At 49.9% G+C, this 24,660-nt stretch overlaps 1 protein-coding gene across 5 annotated transcripts in view; it reads right to left on the bottom strand.

Annotated features, from left to right (window-relative positions):
• Positions 1-7,134, bottom strand: part of ASAP3 (ArfGAP with SH3 domain, ankyrin repeat and PH domain 3) — a 56,883-nt gene extending 49,749 nt beyond the window's left edge. For 2 of the 5 annotated variants that reach the window (XM_055261833.2, XM_055261836.2), the window contains exon 1: positions 6,822-7,061. In XM_055261833.2, coding sequence (XP_055117808.1) covers positions 6,822-6,950 — 129 coding nt within the window. In that variant the 5' untranslated portion in view covers positions 6,951-7,061. Of the gene's footprint in view, positions 1-6,821 lie in introns of all 5 variants that reach the window. The other 3 variants (XM_055261837.2, XM_055261834.2, XM_055261835.2) reach the window with 3 other exon arrangements.
• Between the last annotated feature and the right edge of the window lie 17,526 nt (positions 7,135-24,660).

Below are 24,660 nucleotides of genomic sequence, written 5' to 3'. Positions count from 1 at the left end.
GAAAAGAGCTCTGGAAGGGAGCCTGGGGGAAGTTAGGAGTGTGGTCAAGTATGCACTGGGACATGAGGATCTGGGCTACAGGTACAAATGTGTGAGTCACCTGGAGATGGGAGGTAACTAAGGCCACACGTGTGGACAAGATTCCCTGAAGAGATGAGGACCCGGAACAAACCTCAAAGAAGGCCTTGACGAGGAGGATGAGTCTTCGTGCCACTTAGTACAATGAGCAACTTCTGACATTTGTTCTGTTTGTTTTGTTTTGTTTTGGAGACAGGGTCTTGCTCTAGGCTAGCATGCAGTGGCACCATCAGGGTTCACTGCAGCCTCAACCTCCTGGGCTCAAGTGATCCTCTCACCTTGGCCTCCCAAAGTGCTGGCATTACAGGCATAAGCCACTGCACCCGGCTGTGACTTATTTGTTTACCTGCTTACTGTCAGGCTTTGCCAGAAGACTCTAAGGTCCACAGGGCAGGGACTGCATCTCTTCAACTGAGCGATGCATCTGCCCAGTGCCTCATGCAGGGCCTGGCATGGAGCAGTCCCCCAGGCACTATGCTGGCAGGGCCAACCTCATCCATTCCTTGAACAACATGATTGGGTGCACTGGTCCCCACTGCCCAACAAAAAGTCAGAATGCTCAATTGGCATTCAAAACTCTCCAAGTCTTGCTGCACCCCCTTAGCATTCTAATCTTTTAAATCTTTTAAACTCCTATACCTGGCTGGGCGCAGTGGCTCACGCCTGTAATCCCAGCACTTTGGGAGGCAGTGGTGGGCAGATCACCTGAGGTCAGGAGTTTGAGACCAGCCTGGAGAACATGGTGAAACCCCGTCTCTACTGAAAATACAAAAATTAGCCAGGCGTGGTGGCAGGCGCCTGTAATCCCAGCTACTCGGGAGGCTGAGGCAGGAGAATCGCTTGAACCTGGGAGGTGAAGGTTGCAGTGAGCCCAGATCGTGCCATTGCACTCCAGCCTGGCTGACAAGAGTGAAATTCTGTCTTAAAAAAAAAAAAAAGGCCGGGCGCGGTGGCTCACGCTTGTAATCCCAGCACTTTGGGAGGCCGAGGCGGGCGGATCACGAGGTCAGGAGATCGAGACCACGGTGAAACCCCGTCTCTACTAGAAATACAAAAAAATTAGCCGGGCATGGTGGCGGGCGCCTGTAGTCCCAGCTACTCGGAGAGGCTGAGGCAGGAGAATGGCGTGAACCCGGGTGGTGGAGCTTGCAGTGAGCCGAGATTGCGCCACTGCACTCCAGCCTGGGCGACAGAGCGAGACTCCGTCTCAAAAAAAAAAAAAAAAAAAAACAACAACTCCAGCCAGGTGCAGTGGCTCACGCCTGTAATGCCAGCACTTTGAGAGGACGAGGTGGGCGGATCATGAGGTCGGGAGAACGAGACCATCCTGGCTAACACGGTGAAACCCCATCTCTACTAAAAATACAAAAAATTATCCGGGTGTGGTGGTGGGCACCTGTAGTCCCAGCTACTCGGGAAGCTGAGACAGAAGAATGGCGTGAACCCGGGAGGTGGAGCTCACAGTGAGCTGAGATTGCACCACTGCACTCTGGCCTGCACGACAGAGCGAGACTCTATCTCAAAAAAAATTAAAAAATAAAAAATAAAAAAACTCCTATACCTGAGTTTTCTAAACGGGTTCTTCTATACCTGAGAGTATGCATAAATGATCTAAACCGGGGAGGTACAGAACAGGATGGGCACAGCACCTCTCCCCGGAACCTGGACTGTGTGAAATAAAGAGGAATCGCCATAGATACTTCTGAGGGGATTTTCCAGGCCCTGCCCCTTCTCTGAGAAGTGCCCCCTCCCACACCATAGGTCTCAATGGCCATGTTTACCCTGCCTGTCACTTTCCCTCCATGACCTCTGCTGATGAAACCAGGGGTGGAGACCCAGCTACTGGAACCAGTCCAGAAGCTGGGCCGGGCTGTCAACCTCTGCCAGGAACTTGGAAGTGGGACATGAGACTGGCTCAATCTTGTGTCCGGTTACCTTTAGACACTGGCCCAGTGAGGTCACGTGAGCATGAGGGCTGTGCTTTGGGGCCTGTGTGATGATGAATGAGCGAAAGCACTGATCAGATGTGCAGAGAGAAGCAGAGGCAGGAGAGAACAAGAATGACGAAGCAGCTGCCTTAGTTCCTGACAACTTCCCAGCCTCCAGTTCCAGGCCCTGGAGAGGTGTACTTTTACCTCCAGCTCTTCAGTCCCATGAGGCACCTCTAATTCTTTAAAGCCAATTTCCCTCAACCTTCTTCTCTGACGATCAAAAAACAAACAAACAAATTTCCCTCCAACAGAAACAAGCTTGACAGGGTTTATGTTTCTTGCAAACAATCTCTAAGATTACACAATTTTAACACTAAAATACATTTTACAAAGCAAATTGTAAAATTCACAAGAATATTAAAAATTAAGAAGGAAATCCTTTATAAAACAAGATTCAAAAAAGCAAAAGTCACAAAGGAAAAGAAAAATGTAACTCCAAAACAATTTAAACTGTGCATTATAAGACCTGATACCAATTTAGGTAAACATTCCCCTGGCCACTCCCATTCCCCCACTGATAATATATTTTCCATGAGGACATACATTGGGAAGCATGTACATTTCCACAGCAATTACCTCTGGGGAGAATATAGGGATTGAGATAGTTGTTCATAGGCCTTTTCTGTTATGTTTTAAATTACTTATTACAAATTATGCCCCGGCCGAGCATAGCGGCTCACGCCTGTAATCCTAGCATTTTTGGAGGCTGAGGTGGGCAGATCACTTGAGTCCAGGAGTTCAAGACCAGCCGGGCAACATAGTGAAACCCCAGCCCTACAAAAAATACAAAAATTAACCCAGCGCCAGTAATCCTAGCTACTCAGGGGGCTGAGGTGGGAAAATCACCTGAGCCCGGGAGGTTGAGGCTGCGGTGAGCCATGATTGTGCCACTGTACTCTAGCCTGGGTTACAGAGTGAGACCCTGTCTCAAAAAATAAAATAATAATAAATTTGCCACTTGTCCAATTAAAACTTTATTTTAAAATTTCAAAAATATATACAAAACAAGCCTTTGAAGATCTCCTATTTGTGGCAGACTGCTTCATCTGAGACCTACTGGAGGGGGTGTGTCCACTAGCAGTTTGAGGCACACAATATAGTATGAATTCTTAGCTGTGGTCAAAATGGCTTACTTGGTTCTCAATATGCTCTCTTCCCACCAGTCTCTGAATTCACTCTCCGCTAAGTGGGGTTCATCTATCCTTCCACCTGGAAGTGTCACCTCCTCCAGGAACTCTTCCCTCATTGCACCAGTCCTTACTGCTCTCTCCCTCTCCTGCTCCACTTGCCTCTTATGGCATTGACTGTACCTTTCTCTGGGGACTCAGGACAAACTCCTGGGGTTCTTACTGATCTTCCTGTAACAGGCTACTTCTCTCTAGTCAGTCAGCAAATCAAAGTAGCATCTTTATGTCCTTAGCATCCTTTATGTCCATAGAGATGGCACAGAGAGCTGGACAGAGCCCAGGCAGAGCACAGCAGAGTCAGAGAGACCCACTATGTGACACAGGGCAGCTGCCTCCACTGCCCTAGGCCCGGTTTCACCTGTTGTTGTGAATATCAACGAGATGATGGGCATAAACGGGCCCAAGACAGGAAGAGGCTGGTTGACATAATGACTATCTTAATATACTCCCTCACATTTGCATGGTGCTTCATAATTGAACACAAAAAACTTTAACAACCCAGTAAGGTAAGCAGGGAGTGATTAACAGATCCATTTTAAGGATAAAATAACGAGGTTCAGAGAAGTTACGTAGGGAGGACAGACAGATGGACTTTAAAAGGAAAGAGAACAGGACCAGGGGTAGAACACGTGGGTAGAAATGCTAACTTTCACATTATCCAACCGCAGGAGCTTGGACAAGTCTCTTGGCCTCTCTGGACATCAGTTTCTCCAACTTATCTGAGAGAGTTTCTAGCTGGTCTCTATCTTAAAAGGGTCCCTCAGCCCTGACATTCTAGTTTCCTGTGATCTGCCCAGGGTCCTTCCCAGCAGGACTGTACAAAAGGGCTGCAAGTCCCAGGACAGGGTCCCTAGTTACTCCCAGGAAACCAGTCAGAACTGGAAGACTTGACTTGAGAATCAGTTGCATTTTGATTCAGTCAAATAGAGCTACAAGCCTGGGGGTGGTTAGTCAAGCCCAGAACTGGGGGAAAAAATTGCAGCATCAAACTACGTGTAAACACAATGTAATCGTAAAATATAAATGCAAATGCAAAACCAAACAGGAAACCTCAGGGAAGTCTAATCCAAAGTTCAGACTCTAACTTTTTGGGCCCTGAAATGCTGAAGAGAAAAGCTGTGTTTAGGTGCCACAAGCCTTTCTGTTGTAACAACGAACCTCTACATGCACCAAACCAAAAATCTGAAGGCAAAGGAGGATGGATTTTGTCTTGCCTGAACTGGGGCAAAGCTGAGCCCTGAAGAGCCTTTTTCGGCCTCCAGACGCATTCTAAGGGCCTCTCCCCCAACACACAGTGCTTACACTTACACAGCCAGGCAAGGCCAGATGTATGGGCATAAATGGGCATTTCCGTCCGGATAAGGTTCATATTGGAGCCCATTCTCCTGCTCTAAGATTCTAATGAACAACCTGGGGAGAAGGATGAACCATGAAATCCCTAAGAATGTGGATGGCACTGAGCTATTCTGGGTCATGAAATGTGAGGCTATGAAGACAAACCTCAGGAAGCTCTCCAAAGGATGGGCTGGACAGCACTGTTTCCCTGTGAGCCCCACAGTAAAACATAACCCACATCCACAGGCAGTGGACTCCAAGCTACTGGTTCTGCCCAAGGAAGGAAGCCAAACCTGACCGGCTGCTTCTTATTTTAATAAAACATGTACCCCTACTATGTGAAAAGTAGTAGGCTAGGCTCCGTGAGACAAATGAGACAAGGCGAGGCTCTGTGAGACAAATGAAGACAAAAGAGACCCAATCGCTGTCTAAAGAGATCTGCCGATTAACCTGATGATAATCATTCCATTTATCAAGAGGCATGGGCCAGCACAGTGGCTCAGGCCTATAATCCTAGCACTTTGAGAGGCCAAGGCAGATAGATTGCCTGAGCTCAGGAGTTCAAGAACGGCCTGACCAATATGGTGAAACCCTGTCTCTACTAAAACTACAAATATGAGCTGGATGTGGTAGCGCATGCCTGTAATTCCAGCTGCTTGAGAATTGCTTGAACCCGGGAGGCAGAGATTGCAGTCAGCCGGGATCGCACCACTGTACTCCAGCCTGGGAGACAGAGCAAGACTGTCTCCAAAAAAAAGATACATGCTTTATATGCATTGTCTCATGTGAGGTACATATTATTACCCCCACTCCACAGATGACAGAACAGGTCACATGCCCACGTTCACCCAAATGGCAAACTGCAGAGCCAGCGTTTGAAAAAAGGTCTGCCTTGGCTGGGCGCGGTGGCTCACGCCTGTAATCCCAACACTTTGGGAGGCTGAGACGGGTGGATCATGAGGTCAGGAGATCGAGACCATCCTGGCTAACAGGGTGAAACCCCGTCTCTACTAAAAACACACACAAAAATTAGCCGGGCGTGGTGGCGGGCACCTGCAGTCCCAGCTACTTGGGAGGCTGAGGCAGGAGAATGGTGTGAACCTGGGAGGCGGAGTTTGCATTGAGCCAAGATGGCGCCACTGCACTCCAGCCTGGGCAACACAGCGAGACTCCGTCTCAAAATAAAAAAAGACAGAAAAAAGGTCTGCCTTCCCCAAAGTCGATGCTCCTTCCACAATCCTCTATCACCCTTACAAAGTGATACAAACAGACTCCGAGATGGAGGGTCAGCCTGCCAAGAGAGAAGAGAAGGAGAGATTTCCTGACACTGGCGCAGGGTGTTATTAACTACTGAGCTTTGTATCTGCCACGCAGTGGGTGCCTAGTACACTTAGGGTGAAGGGTGGAAGGCTAGAGCCTTTGCTGAGGTCCAAAATGCCACCCAAATTGAGGGCATCCTTTGGATGGGGAGCTGCAAAAACACATTATTCTCCGTTAGACCAAGGCCACGGGGTGTCTGTCCTAGAATATTCCTTGCAGAGGAGCTGGGGAAAGCTGAAGCAGGTTCGGAGAAGAGGAATGGAAGGAACTCCGAAGAGCATGGGAATGGGGTGGGGCAGCCTGCAAGGCCGAAAGAAAAGGCCTGGGACGCTTTGCTGGGAAAGACAAAGAAGAGAGGGGAGGGGAGAGGAGACGATAAACTTGCCAACAGCCCGGCCAAGGTGAACCCCGACTCCTGGCGCCTTCCCATCCGCATTCATTTCACAAACGCGGGCCAAATCTCCGAACCAGCCGCAAGGGGGAGGGGGCCTCTCTGCAGCCGGGGGGAAGAAAGTTCAGGACTGAGGCGGGAAGCCTGCCTCTCAGGAGAGTGACTCGGGGGCACACTTGTGGGGCTCCGAAGATGAAAACGCAAACTGAGGCTGGAAGGCGCTAGGCAAACACATATGTGATGAGGCGGTCACGCGGGGCACTTGGGGTACGTCCCCCGACCTGTGGAGTTTGTCATCGAAGTGACCTCGAGGCCCCCCAAAACGGTCCCTCGGGCCTCCCCCCGCCTCGACGGTGAGGACGCAGCTGTTGGAGATGCGCTCGGTCCTCCCAGACCTAGGGAGGGGGCAGGCTTCGGGGCGCGGTGAAGGGCCGTCGCAGCTCGGCTGCGACACGCCTGTGGAGGTCAAGGCCAGGCCCGGCGCCGACCCCCGGACCCCTCCCGCCTCGGCCCCCTCACCTCCTCCCGCACCAGCGCCGCCCCCCGGTACCGGGGCATCTTGGCGGCGAAGGCGGCGGCCCCAGCCGGGGAGCTGAGGTCCTCCGCGGTGACGGCCAGGAACTCGGCGACGCTGAACTGCTCCGGCATGGCGGGCGCGAGCGTGGGGCTGCCGGAGCGGGGCACGGGGGGCACTGAGCTGCTCCGCGCTGAGCCGGCCGGGGGCGCCGTCCCGGCCTCCGCACGCCCCGCCCCTCTGCACGCCCCGCCCCCGACCCTCCAGCCGCTCTCCGATCCTCAGCTGGGACGGTCCCGCCCCCGGCTCCTCGCCGTCCTCCACCGCCACGGTCCAGGCCCCGGCCCTGGCCCCGGTCCCCGCCCCGGCCCCGGGTCCGGTCTCCGCCCCGCGCCGCCTCAGGCCGCTTCCCCGGCCCCTCGCCGGCCCCCTCGGCCACGCCCCCAGCCCCTCACCTCCTCAGACCCCTCCCCCTGGCTCGATGCCCCGCCCCTGGCCTCAGTCGAAACTCCTCCGCCTTCCCCCATCCCTGCCCCTCCAGGGCTCTGTCCCGTTTCATCCCGCTCTGGGTCTTCCAAATCCTCCTCCCTCGCACTGCCCAGGCTGCTCCATCTCCGCGCCCAGTCTTAGAGCCCCCTGCCTCTTCCTCCCTCTTCTGCTGATTCGTTCCGAGTTCCCCGTGACCTCGCCCCTTCTGCCCTACCCGCCCCCCCGCCACCCTTCACTCCTCTCTCCCCAGTCCCGCCCAATCTCCTTGCCTCGCTCCGCCCCGAATCGCCCCACCCCTCCCTTGCTGCGTACGCCCAGCTCTTAGCCTCAGCTCTGCAGGCATCCGGGGACTCCCTCCTGATAACCCCCGCCGCCCCAGGGATATGTGGCTCGGGGCCCCTGGCTAGCTGTGTGACTTGGGGGAAATTACTTCTCCTGGAACCTCAGCTTCCTTATCTGTACAATGGGAAGCCTGATGCCCGCTTGACTGTGATGTTGCGAAAAACCGAACACGTTCGTGTACCAGTTCCCTCTTACCCGACCGTAGATCGCAGCCACGCCTTTACTCTTCCTGCTCCTGCCTTTCACCCCTTAATCTGGCTCACCATCCTTTGGGGCGGATGAGGGATGGGGTTCAGGATAGAAATCCACTTAGTTTTAGTTCTGAAGCCTGAGGTCCTCTGGGGAAAAGTTCTCCAAGTAAAAAGCTAGGAAAGCACCGCGTCAAGGAACATTGGTTTTGGAGTCAGAGGAACCTAGATTCCAATCTTGGTTACTTTGGATAAATTGCTTGCTTCTCTAAGCCTGAATTTCCCCCTCTTAAAATGGCCTCATGGTATTTTACCCCACAGGGCGGCGATTGAGAGAATCTTTTCTTTTCTCGCACAGAAAAGAAAAGAAAAAAACCCGGAAAGATATGCACTAAAATATTACTAGCTGAAGACATTATGAGTAATTTTCTTTTCTTTTGGTGAATCTGTATATCCTAACTTTTATACAATGACCATATACCACTGTGCAATAGAATTAAAAGTTGACGGGCGCGGTGACTCATGCCTGTAATCTTAGCACTTTGGGAAGCCGAGGTTAGCGGATCGTTCAGGAGTTCAAGGCCAACCTGAGTAACATGGCGAAACCTTGTCTCTACAAAATATACAAAAATTAGCCCGGCGTGGTGGCTCTTGCCTGTAGTCCCAGCTACTTGGTGGGCTGAGGCAGGAAAATGGCTTAAACCTAGGAGGTCAAGTTTGCAGTGAGCTGAGATCCTGCTATTGCACTCCAGCCTAGGTGACAAAGTGAGACCCTGTCCCAAAAAAAAAAAAAAAAAAAAAAAAAAAAAAAAAACCAGAAAAGAAAGAAAGAAAAAAGAATTAAAAATTGGAAAAAACGTGTACCATATGATAGAGAAGACAACTATTCCAATATTCCAAGAGTTCTTTCAAGGTCAGCTTCTCCTCTTGAAACCAAATAGGCACTTTTCTTGTTATTCATTTTTAGAGACGAGGTCTCACTCTGTTGCCCAGGCTGCAGTGCAGTGCAATGATCATAGCTCAGGGCAGCCTCAAAGTCCTGAGCTCAGGCACTTTTCTTGCTTGACTTCTGGGAGCATTTGACAATGTTAACCACTCCCTTCTCCTTGAAACACCCTTTCCCCTGAATCCTAGGAGAACTATTTTCCTTGGTGGCCCTCCTCCCTCTGGCTGCTCCAAGAGCCTTTTCTGAGATGCACTTTCTCCGCAGGGATCTTAAATGCTGGAGTCGTTGGGAGCTCTCTGCTAAATCCTCTGCATGTCTCACCCTATCAGCCTTCCTGGATTTCTTTATCCAATCCCAACGGTTGATGTCTTCTGTACTAGTTTCCTGTTGCTGCTATAACAAATCACCACTAACTTCCCTCAGCCTCCCGAGTAGCTGGGATTACAGGCACATGCCACCACACCCAGCTAATTTTTGTATTTTTTAGTAGAGACGGGGTTTCGCCATGCTGGCCAGGCTGGTCTCGAACTTCTGACCTCGGGTGATCTGCCCACCTTGGCCTCCCAGAGTGCTGGGATTACAGGCATGAGCCACCGCGCCTGGCCACATTTATTCTTTTACATGTCTGGAGGTCACAAGTCTGCAATAACTTTCACTGGGCTAAAATCAAGGTATCAGTGGGGCTGTACTACCTCTGGATGCTATAAGGGAGCATCTGTTTTCTTGCTTTTGCAGCTTTGAAAGCTGTAGTTTTTGCATTCTTTGGCTTATGGCACCTTCCACCTTCAAGGGCAGCAGCATCTTCAAGCATCTTACTTGCCTTCTTCCCTGTGGTCAAATTTCACCCAGCCTCCCCACCCCTCTTCTTTTTTTTTTTTTTTTTTTTTGAGATGGAGTTTCGCTCTTGTTGCCCAGGCTGAAGTGCAACGGTGTGATCTCAACTCACCACAACCTCCGCCTCCCGGGTTCGAGTGGTTCTTCTGCCTCAGCCTCCAGAGTAGCTGGGATTACAGGCATGTACCACTATGCCCAGCTAATTTTGTATGTTTAGTAGAGATGGGGTTTATCAATGTTGGTCAGGCTGGTCTCGAACTCCTGACCTCAGGAGATCCACCCACCTCGGCCTCCCAAAGTTCTGGGATTACAGGCATGAGCCATGGTGCCCGGCCCCCTCTTTTTTTTTTTTGAGGCAGGGTCTCATTCTGTCACTCCAAGCAGTGGAGTGATCACAGCTCACTGAAGTCTCAACCTCCTGGGGTTTTGCGATCCTCCCACCTCAGCCTCCCGAGTAGCTGGGACTGCAGGTGCATGACACCACGCCCAGCTAATTCAACCTCTCTCTCTCTGTCTCTTTTTTTTTTTTTTTTTTTTTTTTTTTGAGGCATGATGCCTCTCTGTCGCCCAGGCTGGAGTGCAGTGGTGTGATCTCGGCTCTCTGCAACCTCTACTTGCCAGGTTCAACGGATTTTTGTGCCTCAGCCTCCGGAGTAGCTGGAATTACAGGTGCATGCCACCACACCTGGCTAATTTTTTATTTTTATATTTATTTATTTATTTATTTATTTTTGTATTTTTAGTAGAGACAGGGTTTCACTGTGTTGGCCAGACCGGTCTCGAACTCCTGACCTCAAGTGGTCCGCCCACCTGGACCTCCCAAAGTGTTCAGCCTCCCTTTTATAAGGACATTTGTAATTACATTTAGGGCCTATCCAGATAATCCAGGATAATCTCCCCATCTCAAAATCCTTAATTCAATCGCATCTGCAAAATCTCTTTTGCTATATAAGTGCCATTTACAGGTTCCATGGATTAGGACCTGGATATCTTTGGGAGCCATTACTGAGCCAATCACGTCTTCCAAGGCTGTATTTCCAGCCTGTACTCTTCTCTAGTTCAAGATCTATGTATCCAGCTGCCTATGAGACAGTTTCATTTCACTGTCTCACAGACAGACACCTCAAACTCTACAGGTCCAAAACTGAACTCACCATCTTGTACGCCCACCCCTTGCACCAGATTGTTTTCTGTCCCTGTCTTGATGGAAGGCACTACCATGCACCCCCTCGGAGTCATCCTTCTCCTCCCTTCTTCTACCAACCTCCCCTCAAACAAGTCTTGTCACTAGTCTCACCAGTGAGACCACCTTCTCCATCTGCAGGCCAACCCCAGTCCAGACCACCACCACCTCTCACTTCCTCGCTGGTCTCCCAGCCCCTAATCTTGCATATCTGTTCTGTTGCTCCTCTGCTTAGAACTTTCTACCGTGCCCCCGGCATTGCTCTCTGAATAAAAGCCAAACTTCTTTTCATGGACGTCTAGCCCTGCATGGTCTTGCTGCTCCTGCCATTCACAGGCTAATCTCTCACCTCTCTGTCCCCACTGTGATTGAGCCCCTTCACTGTTCTCCCCTCTGTCTGTAATGCTGTCCCATGTTCTTTCAGCGGGCCAACTTAGATGTCAATTCCTCCAAGAACCCTTCCTTGATGTACTTACTCTGGACTCCTACGGGACCCAGTATCCCCCACCACAGCAATTACCACTGTGGACTGTAATAATCAGTTTTCTGGTCTGGGGCTCTGGCCCACCTATTTATTTATTTATTTACTATGTACTAGTCACAGGGCCAAGGGCTATACAAGTGATAGCTCACTCAATACACAGCAACCCTATGAAGTAGGTGACGTTATGCTTCCCATCTCACTGAAATTAAAGCTCAGAGAGATTAATTTGTATAAAGTCAGAATGAACAAGTAATATAACCAGGATTCCAACCCAGGTCTGCATGACTTCAAAGCCTTCTTTGTTTTGTTTTATTGTTATTATTTTGAGACAGGGTCACACTTTGTCACCCGGGCTGGAGTGCAGTGGCATGATCATGGCTCACTATAGTCTAAACCTCCTGGGCTCAAGGGATCCTCCCATCTCAGCCTCCCAAGTACCTGGGACCACAGATATGTGCCACTACACTGGGCTAACTTTTAATTTTTTTTATTTTTTGAGACAGAATCTGGCTCTGTCACCCAGGGTGGAGTGCAGTGGCACAATGTCAGCTCACTGCAAGCTCTGCCTCCCAGGTTCACGCCATTCTCCTGCCCGAGTTGCTGGGACTACAGGCGCCCGCCACCACGCCCGGCTAATTTTTTGTATTTTTAGTGGAGGCGGGGTTTCACCATGTTAGCCAGGATGGTCTCGATCTCCTGACCTCGTGATCCGCCCGCCTCGGCCTCCCAAAGTGCTGGGATTACAGGCGTGAGCCACCGCGCCTGGCCACTTTTAATTTTTATATGGAGGTCGGGGGGCAGGGGTCTCACTTTGCCCAGGCTGGTCTTGAACTCTTGAGCTCAAGCGATCCTCCCTCCTCAGCCTCCCAAAGTGCTGGAATTCTAGGTCTAAGCCACTGAGCCTGGCCATTCTCTCTCTCTCTCTTTTTAAGTAAAATAACTTTTTGTTTTTACTTAAATATTATGTGAACAATTCAATTACAGTGAAATTTTTTCTGAACTTCCAGGTTTAGGGTAATCTTTAAGTAATCTATAGGTGTTTGATAGTATGTCATGCCCGACTATGTTTATATTGGGTCAAAATAGAGGAGAGAAAACTGTAAGGATTCCAAGTGTTTGATGTACCTAATGCAAATACTGTACTTTCAGTGCCATAATTTTTAAAATAGAACCTCTCAAGATAGCCTCTCCTCATTTCTGCATACAATCAATAAATAGAGAGTCAGGAGCAACTGCTTGAACAGTCCTCTGCTGGTACCGTTACCAGAAAGGGGTCCAGACCCCAAGAGAGGGTTCTTGGATCTCGCACAAAGTCCATAAAGTGAAAGCAAGTTTATTAGGAAAGTAAAGGAATACAGAATGGATAACCCATAGGCAAAGCAGCCCCCAGGGGCTGCTGGTTGCGCATTTTTATGGTCATTTCTTGATTATATGCGAAACGGGGTGGATTATTCATGAGTTTTCCCGGAAAGGGGTGCTCAGAACTGGGAGTTCCTCCCCTTTTTAGACCCTATAGGGTAACTTCCTGACGTTGCCATGGCATTTGTAAACTGCCATGGCACTAGTGGGAGTGTCTCTTAGCATGCTACTGTATTACAATTAGCATATAATGAGCAGTGAGGATGACCAGAGGTCACTTTGCAGCAATCTTGGTTTTGGTGGATTTTGGCTGGCTTATTTACCATAGCCAGTTTTATCAGCAACGTCTTTGTGACCTGTATCTCATCCTGTAACTTAGAATGCCCAGCTTTCTGGGAATGCAGGCCAGTAGGTCTCAGCCTTATTTTACCCAGCCCCTATTCAAGATGGAGTCACTCTAGTTTAAACACCTATGATGGTATTATTAGATTCTTGTGCTTGATTTTGGTTCACTGGCAAACTGCCATTTGCCAAGAGGAGAGTCCTCTGGGGTGAAGCAGTGGGGAGGGTAAGAAATGAGCTCAGAGAGGTCCCAGGATGCTTGCTCTCTGGAGCAAGTTTTTTTCCAGATAAAATCAAACCATCAAGGGGTTGGGCACAATGGCTCATGCCTTTGGGAGGCTGAGGCATAAGGATCACTTGAGCCCAGGAGTTTCAGACCAACCTGGGCAACATAGTGAGACTTCGTTTCTACAAAAAATTTAAAAATTAGTCAGGTGTGATGGCACGTGTCTGTAGTCCTGCTACGTTCTGCTACTCGGGAGGCTGAGGTGGAAGGATTGCTTGAGCCCAGGAGTGTGAGGCTATACACAGCTTTGATCATGCCACTGGTTAGAGACAGGGTCTCGCTCTGTCACCCAGGCTGGAGCACAGTGGCATGATCATGGCTCTGTAACCTTGACCGATCCTCCTGCCTCAACCTCCAGAGTCATTGCGACTACATGTGTGTGCCACCATGCCTGGCCTTGTGATATTCTCTTAAACTCCGCCTGATCAGAATTTTGCTCCCACCAGCCACTGAACTGCTCTCATCAAGGCCACCAGTGACCCCCCCACCCGCTGAACCCAGAGGTCAATGCTCAGTCCTCATCCTGCAGCCCCTCCAGCAGCTGCCTAATGTCTCCCCGATTTCTTCACTTGGCCTCAAGACACCACACTGCTTTGATTTTCTTCCTCTCTTACTGGTGGCTCCTTCTTGAACTCCTTGGTTGGTTCCTCCTCTTCTTTCTGATTTCTCGGCACTGAGGACTCCTCTCCACTCTCCGTGCTCACTCCCTTGGGGATTCCACCCAGTCCCATGGCTTTAAATATCATCTAGATCCTGATGATTCCCAACTTGTAACTCCAGCCTGGACCCTCTCCCTTGACCTGCAGATTACTATATCCAACTGCCTCCAGACACGTCTGCCTGGAAGTCTAAGGGGCCTTCTTGAACTTAACCTATGCAATGCTGAATTCCTGGCTTCCCTACCCAAAGCAGCTATGCACACACACATTCATACATGCACACACATGCACACACCTCTTCCTCATCTAAACTGGTGGCAACTTCCATTTTCTTCTTTTTTTTTTTTTGAGACAGAGTCTCGCTGTGTTGCCCAGGCTGGAGTGCAATGGCATAATCTCGGCTCACTGCAACCTCCGCCTCCCGGGTTCAAGCGATTCTCCTGCTTCAGCCTCCCGAGTAGCTGGGATTACAGGTGTGCGCCGCCATGCCCAGCTAATTTTTGTATTTTTAGTAGAGACAGAGTTTCACCATGTTGGTCATGCTGGTCTTGAACTCCTGACCTCGTGATCTGCCAACCTCGGCCTCCCAAAGTGCTAGGATTACAGGTGTGAGCCACTGCGCCCGGCCTACAACTTCCATTTTCTAGCGTTCAGGATGAACATTCTTGACTCTTCTCTTTCTCTCACACCCCGCATCATGAAATCCACTGGCTCTAGCCCTAAAATATATCTAGAACCCCACTCCTCATCATTCCACTGCTAGTGGCCTGGTCCAAGCCATCGTGATCTCTTGCCTGGATCACTGCAGGAGGCTTCATTGTGCTCTCTGCTTCCACCCTGGCTGTTCTACAGCTTATTCTTTTTTTTTTTTTTTTTTTTTGAGAGAGGGTCTCGCTCTGTTGCCCAAGTTGGAGTGCAGTGGCACAATCTTGGCTCACTGCAACCTCCCAGCTTCAAGCAATTCTCATGCCTCATCCTCCCAAATAGCTGGAATTACAGGCATGTGCCACCATGCCCAGCTAATTTTTGTATTTTTAGTAGAGATGGGGCTTCACCATGTTGGCCAGGCTGGTCTTGAACACCTGACCTCAAGTGATCCACCCATCTTGGCCTCTCAGAGTGCTAGGATTACAGGTGTGAGCCACCATGCCCGGCCTATAGCCTATTCTCAACTGAGCAGCAGGTGACTCTGATACCAGATCATGTCATTGCGCTCTGCAAAACCCTCTAATGCCTCTCACTCAAGCCAAAAGCCAAGCCTGGCATGGCCTGAAGGTCTTACCTAGTCTGCCTTCCTCTGACCTCATCCCTTCTCACTCTCCGTCTCCTCCCCTGCTCCAGTCACATTGACTTCCTTAGTGTTCCCTGAATACACTTGGCACACTTGTGCCCCAGGACCTTTGCACTGGCTGCTCCTCCTGCCTGGCATGCTTTTCCCACAGATATCCACATGGCCAATGTTCTCACTTCTTTCTGCCAAGTCTTAGCCCAAATGCCACCATCTCAGGGAGGCTTATCCTGACCACCCAATTTAAACTGCGATTGGCCAGGTGTGGTAGCTCACGCCTGTAATCCCAGAACTTTGGAATGCTGAGGCAGGCAAATCACCTGAGCCCAGGAGTTCAAGATCAGCCCGGGCAATGTGGCAAAACTCCATCTCTACAAAAAATTTGCTGGGTGTGGTGGCACACACCTGTAGTCCCAACTACTCGGGAGGCTGAAGCAGGAGGATCACCTGGGCCAAGGGAAGTTGAGGCTGCAATGAACTGTGATCGCACCACTGCACTCCAGCCTGGGCAACAGAATGAGATCCTGTCTCAAAAAACAAAAAGACTATGATGATAATGACGATGATGATGATGATGATTATTTGAGACAGAGTCTCAAATTGTCACCCAGGCTGGAGTGCAGTGGTGTGATCTTGGCTCACTGCAACCTCCACCTCCCAGGCTGAAGCAATTCTCGTGCCTCAGCCTCCTGAGTCGCTGGGATTACAGGCGCACACCACCATACTCGGCTAAATTTTTTTGTATTTTTAGTAGGGACCGGGTTTCGCCATGTTGGTCAGGCTGGTCTCGAACTCCTAGCCTCAGATGATCCGCCTGCCTCAGCCTCCGAACATGCTAAGATTACAGGCATGACCCACTGTGACCAGTCAGGACTATGATTATGTTAGGTCTACCTAGATAATCCAAGATAATCACCCATCTCAGGGTCAGCTGATTAGCAATCTTATCACCTGTAATCTTAATTTTCCCTTGCCATGTAATATCACATATTCACAGGTTCGGGGGATTAGGACATTGGACATCTTTTGGGAGTGGGGCATTATTCTGCCTACTATGATGGGTAAGTAAGAAAACATTGTTGGCCAGGTGCAGTGGCTCGCGCCTATAATCCCAGCACTTCGGGAGGCTGAGGCAGGTGGATCACGACATCAGGAATTCAAGACCAGCCTGGCCAAGATGGTGAAGACCCGTCTCTATTAAAAATACAAAAAAATTAGCCAAGCGTGATGGCAGGCACCTGTAATTCCAGCTACTCAGGAGGCTGAGGCAGAGAATTGCTTGAACCCAGGAGGCAGAAGTTGCAGTGAGCCGAGATCATGCCACTGCACTCCAGCCTAGACGACAGAGCAAGACTCCATCTCAAAAAAACAAAAAAACAAAACAAAACAAAACAAAAACAAAAACAACACTGTTGTTGGGCAATGACATGTAGGGACTTTGAGCTATGAGTACACCTGTGCTCAAAAAGCTACCAGGGGGCCGGGTGCGGTGGCTCACGCCTGTAATCCCAGCACTTTGGGAGGCCAAGGCGGGCGGATCATGAGGTCAGGAGTTCCAGACCATCCTGGCTAACACGGTGAAACCCCATCTCTACTAAAAATACAAAAAAAATTAGCTGGGCATGATGGCGGGCACCTGTAGTCCCAGCTACTCGGGAGGCTGAGGCAGGAGAATGGCGTGAACCTGGGAGGCAGAGCTTGCAGTGAGCCGAGATCGCGCCACTGTACTCCAGCCTGGGCGACAGAGCGAGACTCCGTCCCAAAAAAAAAAAAAAAAAGCTTCCAAGGATCAGGGATTCCCACTGCTTCCAGGATAAGGGCAAGATGTGTCAGCCTAGCAGGCAAAGCATGTCATGAATTGACCTATATTCCCATTTTATGAATAGGTACTTTCTGGCTTCCTTGCTTCCACTCTACCTGAAAGCCCTATTCTTCCATTTATGATCTTGAAAGTCCTTCCATTGATTATGGTCAAGTTCAAATGCTGCCTCTTCCATGAAACCTTTTCAGAACCCCCAGAATGAGTCTCCCTCCACTGTTGCTATTATGAAATTTGTCTTGACGGGAGTTGTTTGTGTATGTACCAGTTGGGGGTCGTTCCCGTCTAAGCGTGGGCACCTGGACCACGGAGTCCATCGCAGCATAGGTCAGCAGTTCTCACACTTGAGCGTGCATCTGAATCACCTGGAGGACTTATTAAAATGCAGACTCCTGGGGCCAACATCCAGAATTTCAAATTCAGTTGATGTGGAATGGGACCTGGTCATCTGCATTTCTTTTTTTTGAGACAGAGTCTCGCTCTGTCGCCCAGGCTGGAGTGCAGTGGCACAATCTCGGCTCACTGCAAGCTCCGCCTCCCGGGTTCATGCCATTCTCCTGACTCAGCCTCCCCGAGTAGCTGGGACTACAGGCGCCCGCCACCACACCCGGCTAATTTTTTTTGTATTTTTAGTAGAGACGGGGTTTCACCGTGATCTCGATCTCCTGACCTCGTGATCCGCCCGCCTTGGCCTCCCAAAGTGCTGGGATTACAAGCGTGAGCCACCGCGCCCGGCCTGTTTTTTTTTTTTTTTTTTTTTTTTTTTTTTTTTTTTTAAGACAGAGCCTTGCTCTGTCACCCACGCTGGGGTGAAATGGTGCGATCTCAGCTCACTGCAACCTCCACCTCCCGAGTTCAAGCGATTCTCTCCTGTCTCAGCCTCCTGAGTAGCTGGGATTACAGGTGCCCGCCACTGCACCTGGCTAATTTTTGGCATTTTTAGTAGAGACAGGGTTTCACCATGTTGGCCAGGTTTGTCTCAAATTCCTGACCTCAGGTGATCCGCCCGCCTCGGCCTCCTGAATTGCTGGGATTACAGGCTTGAGCCACCATGCCTGGCCAGTCATCCGCATTTCTAACAACTACCCAGGTAGTTCTGATGCTGCTGGTCTGGGGAGTACACTTTGAGAACCACAGGCACAGAAGCTGAGATGTTGTCATCAGGCTAGACCTGGCTTCAAATCTCAGCTCTGCCTCTTACTCTGTGATTCTGGATATGTCCCTATCCCTCTCCAAGCTGCTTTCTCATCTATAAAAAGATTCATCTTCCCTTCCCCCCTGGGGTGATGTGAAGAGTAACAGGCTTAGGACAATTAGGATGTGAGGAGTAACAGGCTTAGGACAATTCCAATTAGGACAATTGCAGGTTCTTAATAAAAGGCCTGAAGCTCTACCTCTAAAATTTTCCTCTCCCTGTGTTTTGGCTTCCTAGTAGGTGCTCAATAAAAACTTGTGAATTGGTTTTAGGGGAAACTACTGCCTTGGACACTTGGAAAAAAGGTGCTGGCAGCCGGGAGCTGATACCAGCTCACGCCTGTAATCCCAGCACTTTGGGAGGCAGAGGACAGCGGTTCACTTGAGGTCAGGAGTTCAAGACCAGCCTGGTGAAACCCCATCTCTACTAAAAAAAAAAAAAAAAATTAGCTGGGCTTGGTGGCGTGCGCCTGTAGTCCCAGCTACTCAAGAGGCTGAGGCATGAGAATCGCTTGAACCCAGGAGGTGGAGGTTGCAGTGAGCCGAGATTGTGCCACTGCACTCCAGGCTGGGCAACAGAGCAAGACTCTGTCTCAAAAAAAAGCTGGCAACATGAGAAGAGGTGGGTATGTCTGGGTTAAAGGAATGAATGACCTTCACACTGGTGAGCATTTTCCTGACGATAACAAGCACGTCAGAAGTGACAGCAGATCAACTGTATTGCAAGTTCATGGTTATTCATCCACAAAAGCTTCCCTAGTACCTCCAAAGGACCTGGTGGCTGGTGGCCCTGCCAGGGTTACAGAGCTCAAGGGAAGGTGGTGGTCCTAAAAGGGCTCAGACCATGAGGAAGATTTGTGTAAGTAGAGAAATAATGAGGCCAGGCTCATACCTGTAATCCCAAAACTTTGGGAGGCTGAGGCAGGAGGATGGCTTGAGCCCAGGAGTTTGAGAGCAGCCTGGGCAACTTAGTGAGACCCCATCTCTTAAAAAAAATACAAAAATCAGCTAGGCATGGTGTTGTGTATCTATAGTCGCAGCTACTTGAGAGGCTGAGATAGGAGGATGACCTGGCCCCGGGAAGTCGATGCTGCAGTAAGCTGTGATCGTGCCACTGCACTTCAGTCTGCGCAACAGAGGGAGACCCTATTTCAGAAAAAAAAAAAAAAAGGGGGCCAGGCGCAGTAGCTCACGCCTGTAATCCCAGCACTTTGGGAGGCTGAGGCGGACAGATCACAAGGTCAGGAGTTCGAGACCAGCCTGGCCAATATGGTGAAACTCCGTCTCTACTAAAAATACAAAACTTAGCTGGGCATGTGGCGGGCGCCTGTAGTCCCAACTACTTGGGAGGCTGAGGGAGGAGAATCACTTGAACCCGGGAGGCGGAGGTTGCAGTGAGCCCAGGTCGTGCCATTGCACTCCAGCCTGGGCGACAGAGCGAGTCTCCATCTCAAAAAAAAGAAGAAGAAAATAAAGAAATAACAGGATCGGTCTTGTCCCAGGGACCTGAAAGTACAGCCTAGTAGTGGTGGTGGGATAGGGGATTGCTGGCCTTAGGGCACGCGTTGTCTGGGAAGAGGATTCCCTGTGGCTGGGACACTGCCTGCAGGCTTCCCCAAGGACCTATTTCCTTAGAATACCAAATACACACACATGCAAATATGCTTTCTTTGCTGCTCCTGAAGCCAGGTGTCTTCTCACAGTTTATATTTGAGGGACCACTAGTCAGACTGTTTGTGGGCAAAAGACTGTGTCTTTGTTTCCCCAGCATCTGGCAGTGTACACACACAGAAAATCTCAAAGGTCAGAATGGAGCCCCCATAATGCCAGTTAGGAGGCTGGACCACATGGAAGTCACAAGTATGGGTGTTGGAGCTTAGATGGCCACGTTGCAGTCTGGTTGTATCACCAGGACCAGGACTAGGGTGAGGCAGGTGAAGCGCCTCTCTTGCTCACCCTTACTAGCTGTGTGACCTCGCATAAGTAAATTCACCTCTTTGAGCCTCACTGGTGATAATAATGCCTATTCTATAAGGTTTTTGAAAAGATTGCATAGACTAAAACCTAGTCCCTAAAGAGATCTTAATAAAAGGTAGCTTTTCCCAATTTCTGCATTTGGCAGAGTGGCCACCAGAGGGCAGTGGTCCCCATGCTGGGAAAATAACCTGCCTGGGCAGAGGCCTCGCTAACGCTGACCAGGGGAACACTCAGCGTGGTCAGGGATCCCTTTAATTGAGGGACTGCACACTCCAGGAAGAGGTGTGTGGCCATAATTGGGTCAATACAACCACCAGCCAACAGATACACTGGGCATCCTGCTGGTCACCCTTTGCTGTGGTCACTTGTTTCAAGCAATTATCTTGCCTCAGCCTCCTGAGTAGCTGGGACTACAGGCATACGCCGCCACACCCAGCTAAATTTTTGTATTTTAGTAGAGACGGGGTTTCACCGTGTTGCCCAGGCTGGTGGTGAACTCCTGAGCTCAGGCAATCCTCCCGCCTCAGCCTCCCAAAGTGCTGGGATTATAGGCGTGAGCCACCACACTTGGCCCTGTTCTACGTATTTTAACCATGGAGCCAGCTGGCCTTTTCCCAAACAGCTACTTCTGCCTGCTGTGCAGCCTTCTCCCCTTCTTTCCTTTGGCAAGCATCTCCTTCAGGCCCCATCCCCAACCCTCTCCGAGTCCATCTTTCCATAGATGGAGCCCAGGCGAGCTCCCAGAGCATTCCATTCTTCCTTGATGGTGGCATTTATAACACTTTATTAAACGACATATTTATAATACATGAAGTTTGGCTAGAGGTTAACAGTAGGGTTTCCTGGGGATGCATGGCCTGGGCTCCATCACATGCTGTGTGACCTTGTACACACTGCCCAACCTCTCTGAGTTTCAATTTCCTCATTTGTAAACATGGGGCTAATAACAATACCTACTTTATAGGGTTTTGCCGGAAACCATTTAGCCATAACTTTTAATGGCGAAAACCGCAATTACTTTTGCACCAACCTAATAGATTTTTGTTTGTTTGTGGTTTTTTTTTTTTTTTTGGTTGTTTGAGACGGGGCCTCACTCTGTTGCCCAGACTGGAGTGCAGTGGCATGCTTATGACTCACTGCACCCTAGACCTTCTGGGCTCAGGTGATCCTTCCAGCTCAGCCTCTCAAAGGGCTGGGACTACAGGCATGCCAGCACCGTGCCTGGCTAATTTTTGTATTTTTTGTAGATATGGGGTTTCACTATGTTGTCCAGGCTGGTCTCAAACACATGGGCTTAAGTGATCCATCTGCCTCCTGAAGGGCTGGGATTACAGGTGTGAGCTACCACGCTTGGCCGGAAGCTAAATGATGTTATGCACACAAGGTCCTAATTTGTTGAATAAATGAATGAGCAAGTGAGTGAATCCACTGGGCTGTGAGCTCCTCAGGAATAAGGATTGTTCTCTTTCTTTTTTACGTTTTGCAATGTCTGAATCCCAGTGTGGGCATTGCATGTTATCTGGTGCAGTGGTCCTCCTGACCAGTATCCTCAACGTCACCTTGGAGCTTGTTAGAGATGCCCTTTTTTTTTAGATGAACTTTCACTCTTGTTGCCCAGGCTGGAATGCAATGACACAATCTCAGCTCACCGCAACCACCGCCTCCCAGGTTCAAGCAATTCTCTGGCCTCAGCCTCCCAAGTAGCTGGGATTACAGGCATACGCCACCACACCCGGCTAATTTTGTGTTTTTAGTAGAGACAGGGTTTCTCTATGTTGGTCAGGCTGGTCTTGAACTCCCCACTTCAGGTGAGCTGCCTGCCTTGGCCTCCCAAAGTGCTGGGATTACAGGCATGAGCCACCGCGCCCAGCCCAGAAATGTCCATTTTTAGGTCCCACCCCTGACCTACTGAATCAGAAATTCTAGGGATAGAGCCCAGCAAGCTGTACTCTAACAAGCCCTCTGATTCTGATGAGCGCTAAAGCTTGGGATCTACCAGCCAGCACATGGAGGCTCAAAGGTGTTTGTTTAAATATATGTTCAATCCATAAACTTTATGTGGTTTGAATTAGAGTTGGCTGTAAGCTCCATAAAGTGAGGGCGCATGGTTTCCCTAGCACCAGGCAGAGGCAGGCACATAGTAGATGCTCAAAAAAGGCTTGTGGGCCGGGCTCAGTGACTCATGCCTGTAATCCCAACACTTTGGGAGGCAAAGGCAGGCGGATGACTTGAGGTCAGGAGTTCGAGACCAGCCTGTGCAACATGGCAAAACCCCATCTCTACTAAAAATACAAAAATTAGCCAGGTGTGGTGGTGTGCGCCTGTAGTCCCAGCTACTCAGGAGGCTGAGGCACAAGAATTGCTTGAACTCTGGAGGTACAGCCAAGATCGCGTCACTGCACGCTAGCCTGAGCGACATAGACCCTGTCTCAAAAAAAAAAAAAAAAAAAAAAAAGGCCGGGCGCCGTGGCTCAAGCCTGTAATCCCAGCACTTTGGGAGGCTGAGGCGGGCGGATCACGAGGTCAGGAGATCGAGACCATCCAGGCTAACACGGTGAAACCCTGTCTCTACTAAAAATACAAAAAAAAAATTAGCCGGGCGTGTTGGTGGGTGCCTGTAGTCCCAGCTACTCGGGAGGCTGAGGCAGGAGAATGGCGTGAACCCGGGAGGTGGAGCTTGCAGTGAGCTGAGATCGCGCCACTGCACTCCACCCTGGGGGACAGAGCAAGACTCCGTCTCAAAAAAAAAAAAAAAAAGGAAAAGTTTTGTGAAACAAATGAACAAATGAGTGAAGAGCCCTTTTGGTTCTTTTTATGGTTCTCAGTATCTCAGATTTTCCAAAGTTCAGTTTTCAGTTTTATTACCTGTTCTCTCTTCCAGGATCCGTGGAAGGATCTACAAGCAAAGTAAACAGCTTAATATACATAACAAAAAAGTATTGTCACACTGTTGAGCCCTTTGAAACTCTCAGAACCCCCTGAAATGTCTGGTTTTCTATCCCTGCTGCAACCCAGAGCTTGAGGCACCTCAAGAATCCTGCTGCGGCCGGGTGCAGTGGCTCACACCTATAATCCCAGCACTTTGGGAGGCCGAGGCGGGCAGATCACGAGGTCGGGAGATCGAGACCATCCTGACTAACACGGTGAAACCCTGTCTTTACTAAAAATACAAAAAATTAGCCAGGCGTGGTGGCGGGCGCCTGTAGTCCCAGCTACTCAGGAGGCTGAGGCAGGAGAATGGCGTGAACCTGGGAGGCGGAGTTTGCAGTGAGCCGAGATTACTCCACTGCACTCCAGCCTGGGTGACAGAGTGAGACCCTGTCTCAAAAAAAAAAAAAAAAAAAAAAAAAAAAAACCCTGCTGCAGATGCACACCTGCCAGGCCTTGGCCACCCAGGGAAAGAGGAAGCAATTTCTTAAGGCAGGTAAACACCCTTGACAAGGAGGGAGCAGTAGTTATGACCCCACCTTGGAACAGGGTAGATGCCCAATAAATGTCTGATAAATAAATGACCCTTGTTCGGGACAGCACTGTAGTTAATTGCATAAGTTCTTTTTTTTTTTTTTTTTTGAGACGGAGTCTCGCTGTGTCACCCAGGCTGTAGTGCAGTGGCACAATCTTGGCTCACTGCAAGCTCCCCTCACGCCATTCTCCTGCCTCAGCCTCTCCGAGTAGCTGGGACTATAGGCGCCCGCCACCACCCCCGGCTAATTTTTTTTTTGTATTTTTTAGTAGAGACGGGGTTTCACCGTGTTAGCCAGGATGATCTCGATCTCCTGACCTTGTGATCCACCCGCCTTGGCCTCTCAAAAGTGTTGGGATTACAGGCGTGAGCCACTGCACCTGGCCTTTTTTTTTTTTTTTTTTTTGAGACAGTCTCACTATGTAGCCCAGGCTGGAGTGCAGTGGTGTGATCTCACTACATCCTCTGCCTACTGGGTTCAAGTGATTCTCCTGCCTCAGCCTCCTCAGTAGCTTGGATTACAGGCGCCCGCTACCATGCCCGGCTAATTTTTTTTTATTTTTAGTAGAGATGGGGTTTCACCATGCTGGCCAGACTGGTCTTGAACTCCTGACCTCAAGTGATCCAACGCACCCAGTGTGAGGCATGGTCTTGAATATGCATGTCTCACATTTCCAGGTGATACTGCTGCTGCTGGTCTGAGGACTACAGTTGGACCCACTGATGTAGAGGGTGGGAGGGACAGTGTGGGCAGCAAGACCATTCAGGAAGCTGTGGAAATAGCCCAGATAGGGGAGACAGAGTCAGGGCTGATCACATTTTAGATCTGGGTGCTGAGAACTTTTCAGTGCCTTAAAGGTGAGATTGCAGGCATGGTGATAAGAGGCTGTATCTTGGAGGGAAATCCACTGGGCAATCATGTACCCCCCCGGCATTGGCCAGGACAGCCCCCAACACCTAGCCTGGAGGGACCAGATCCACAGTTGGTAAT

Source organism: Symphalangus syndactylus, chromosome 22, assembly GCF_028878055.3.
Source record: "Symphalangus syndactylus isolate Jambi chromosome 22, NHGRI_mSymSyn1-v2.1_pri, whole genome shotgun sequence".
Classification (NCBI taxonomy): Eukaryota; Metazoa; Chordata; class Mammalia; order Primates; family Hylobatidae; genus Symphalangus; species Symphalangus syndactylus.
This window is presented reverse-complemented; position numbering and strand designations above follow the sequence as displayed.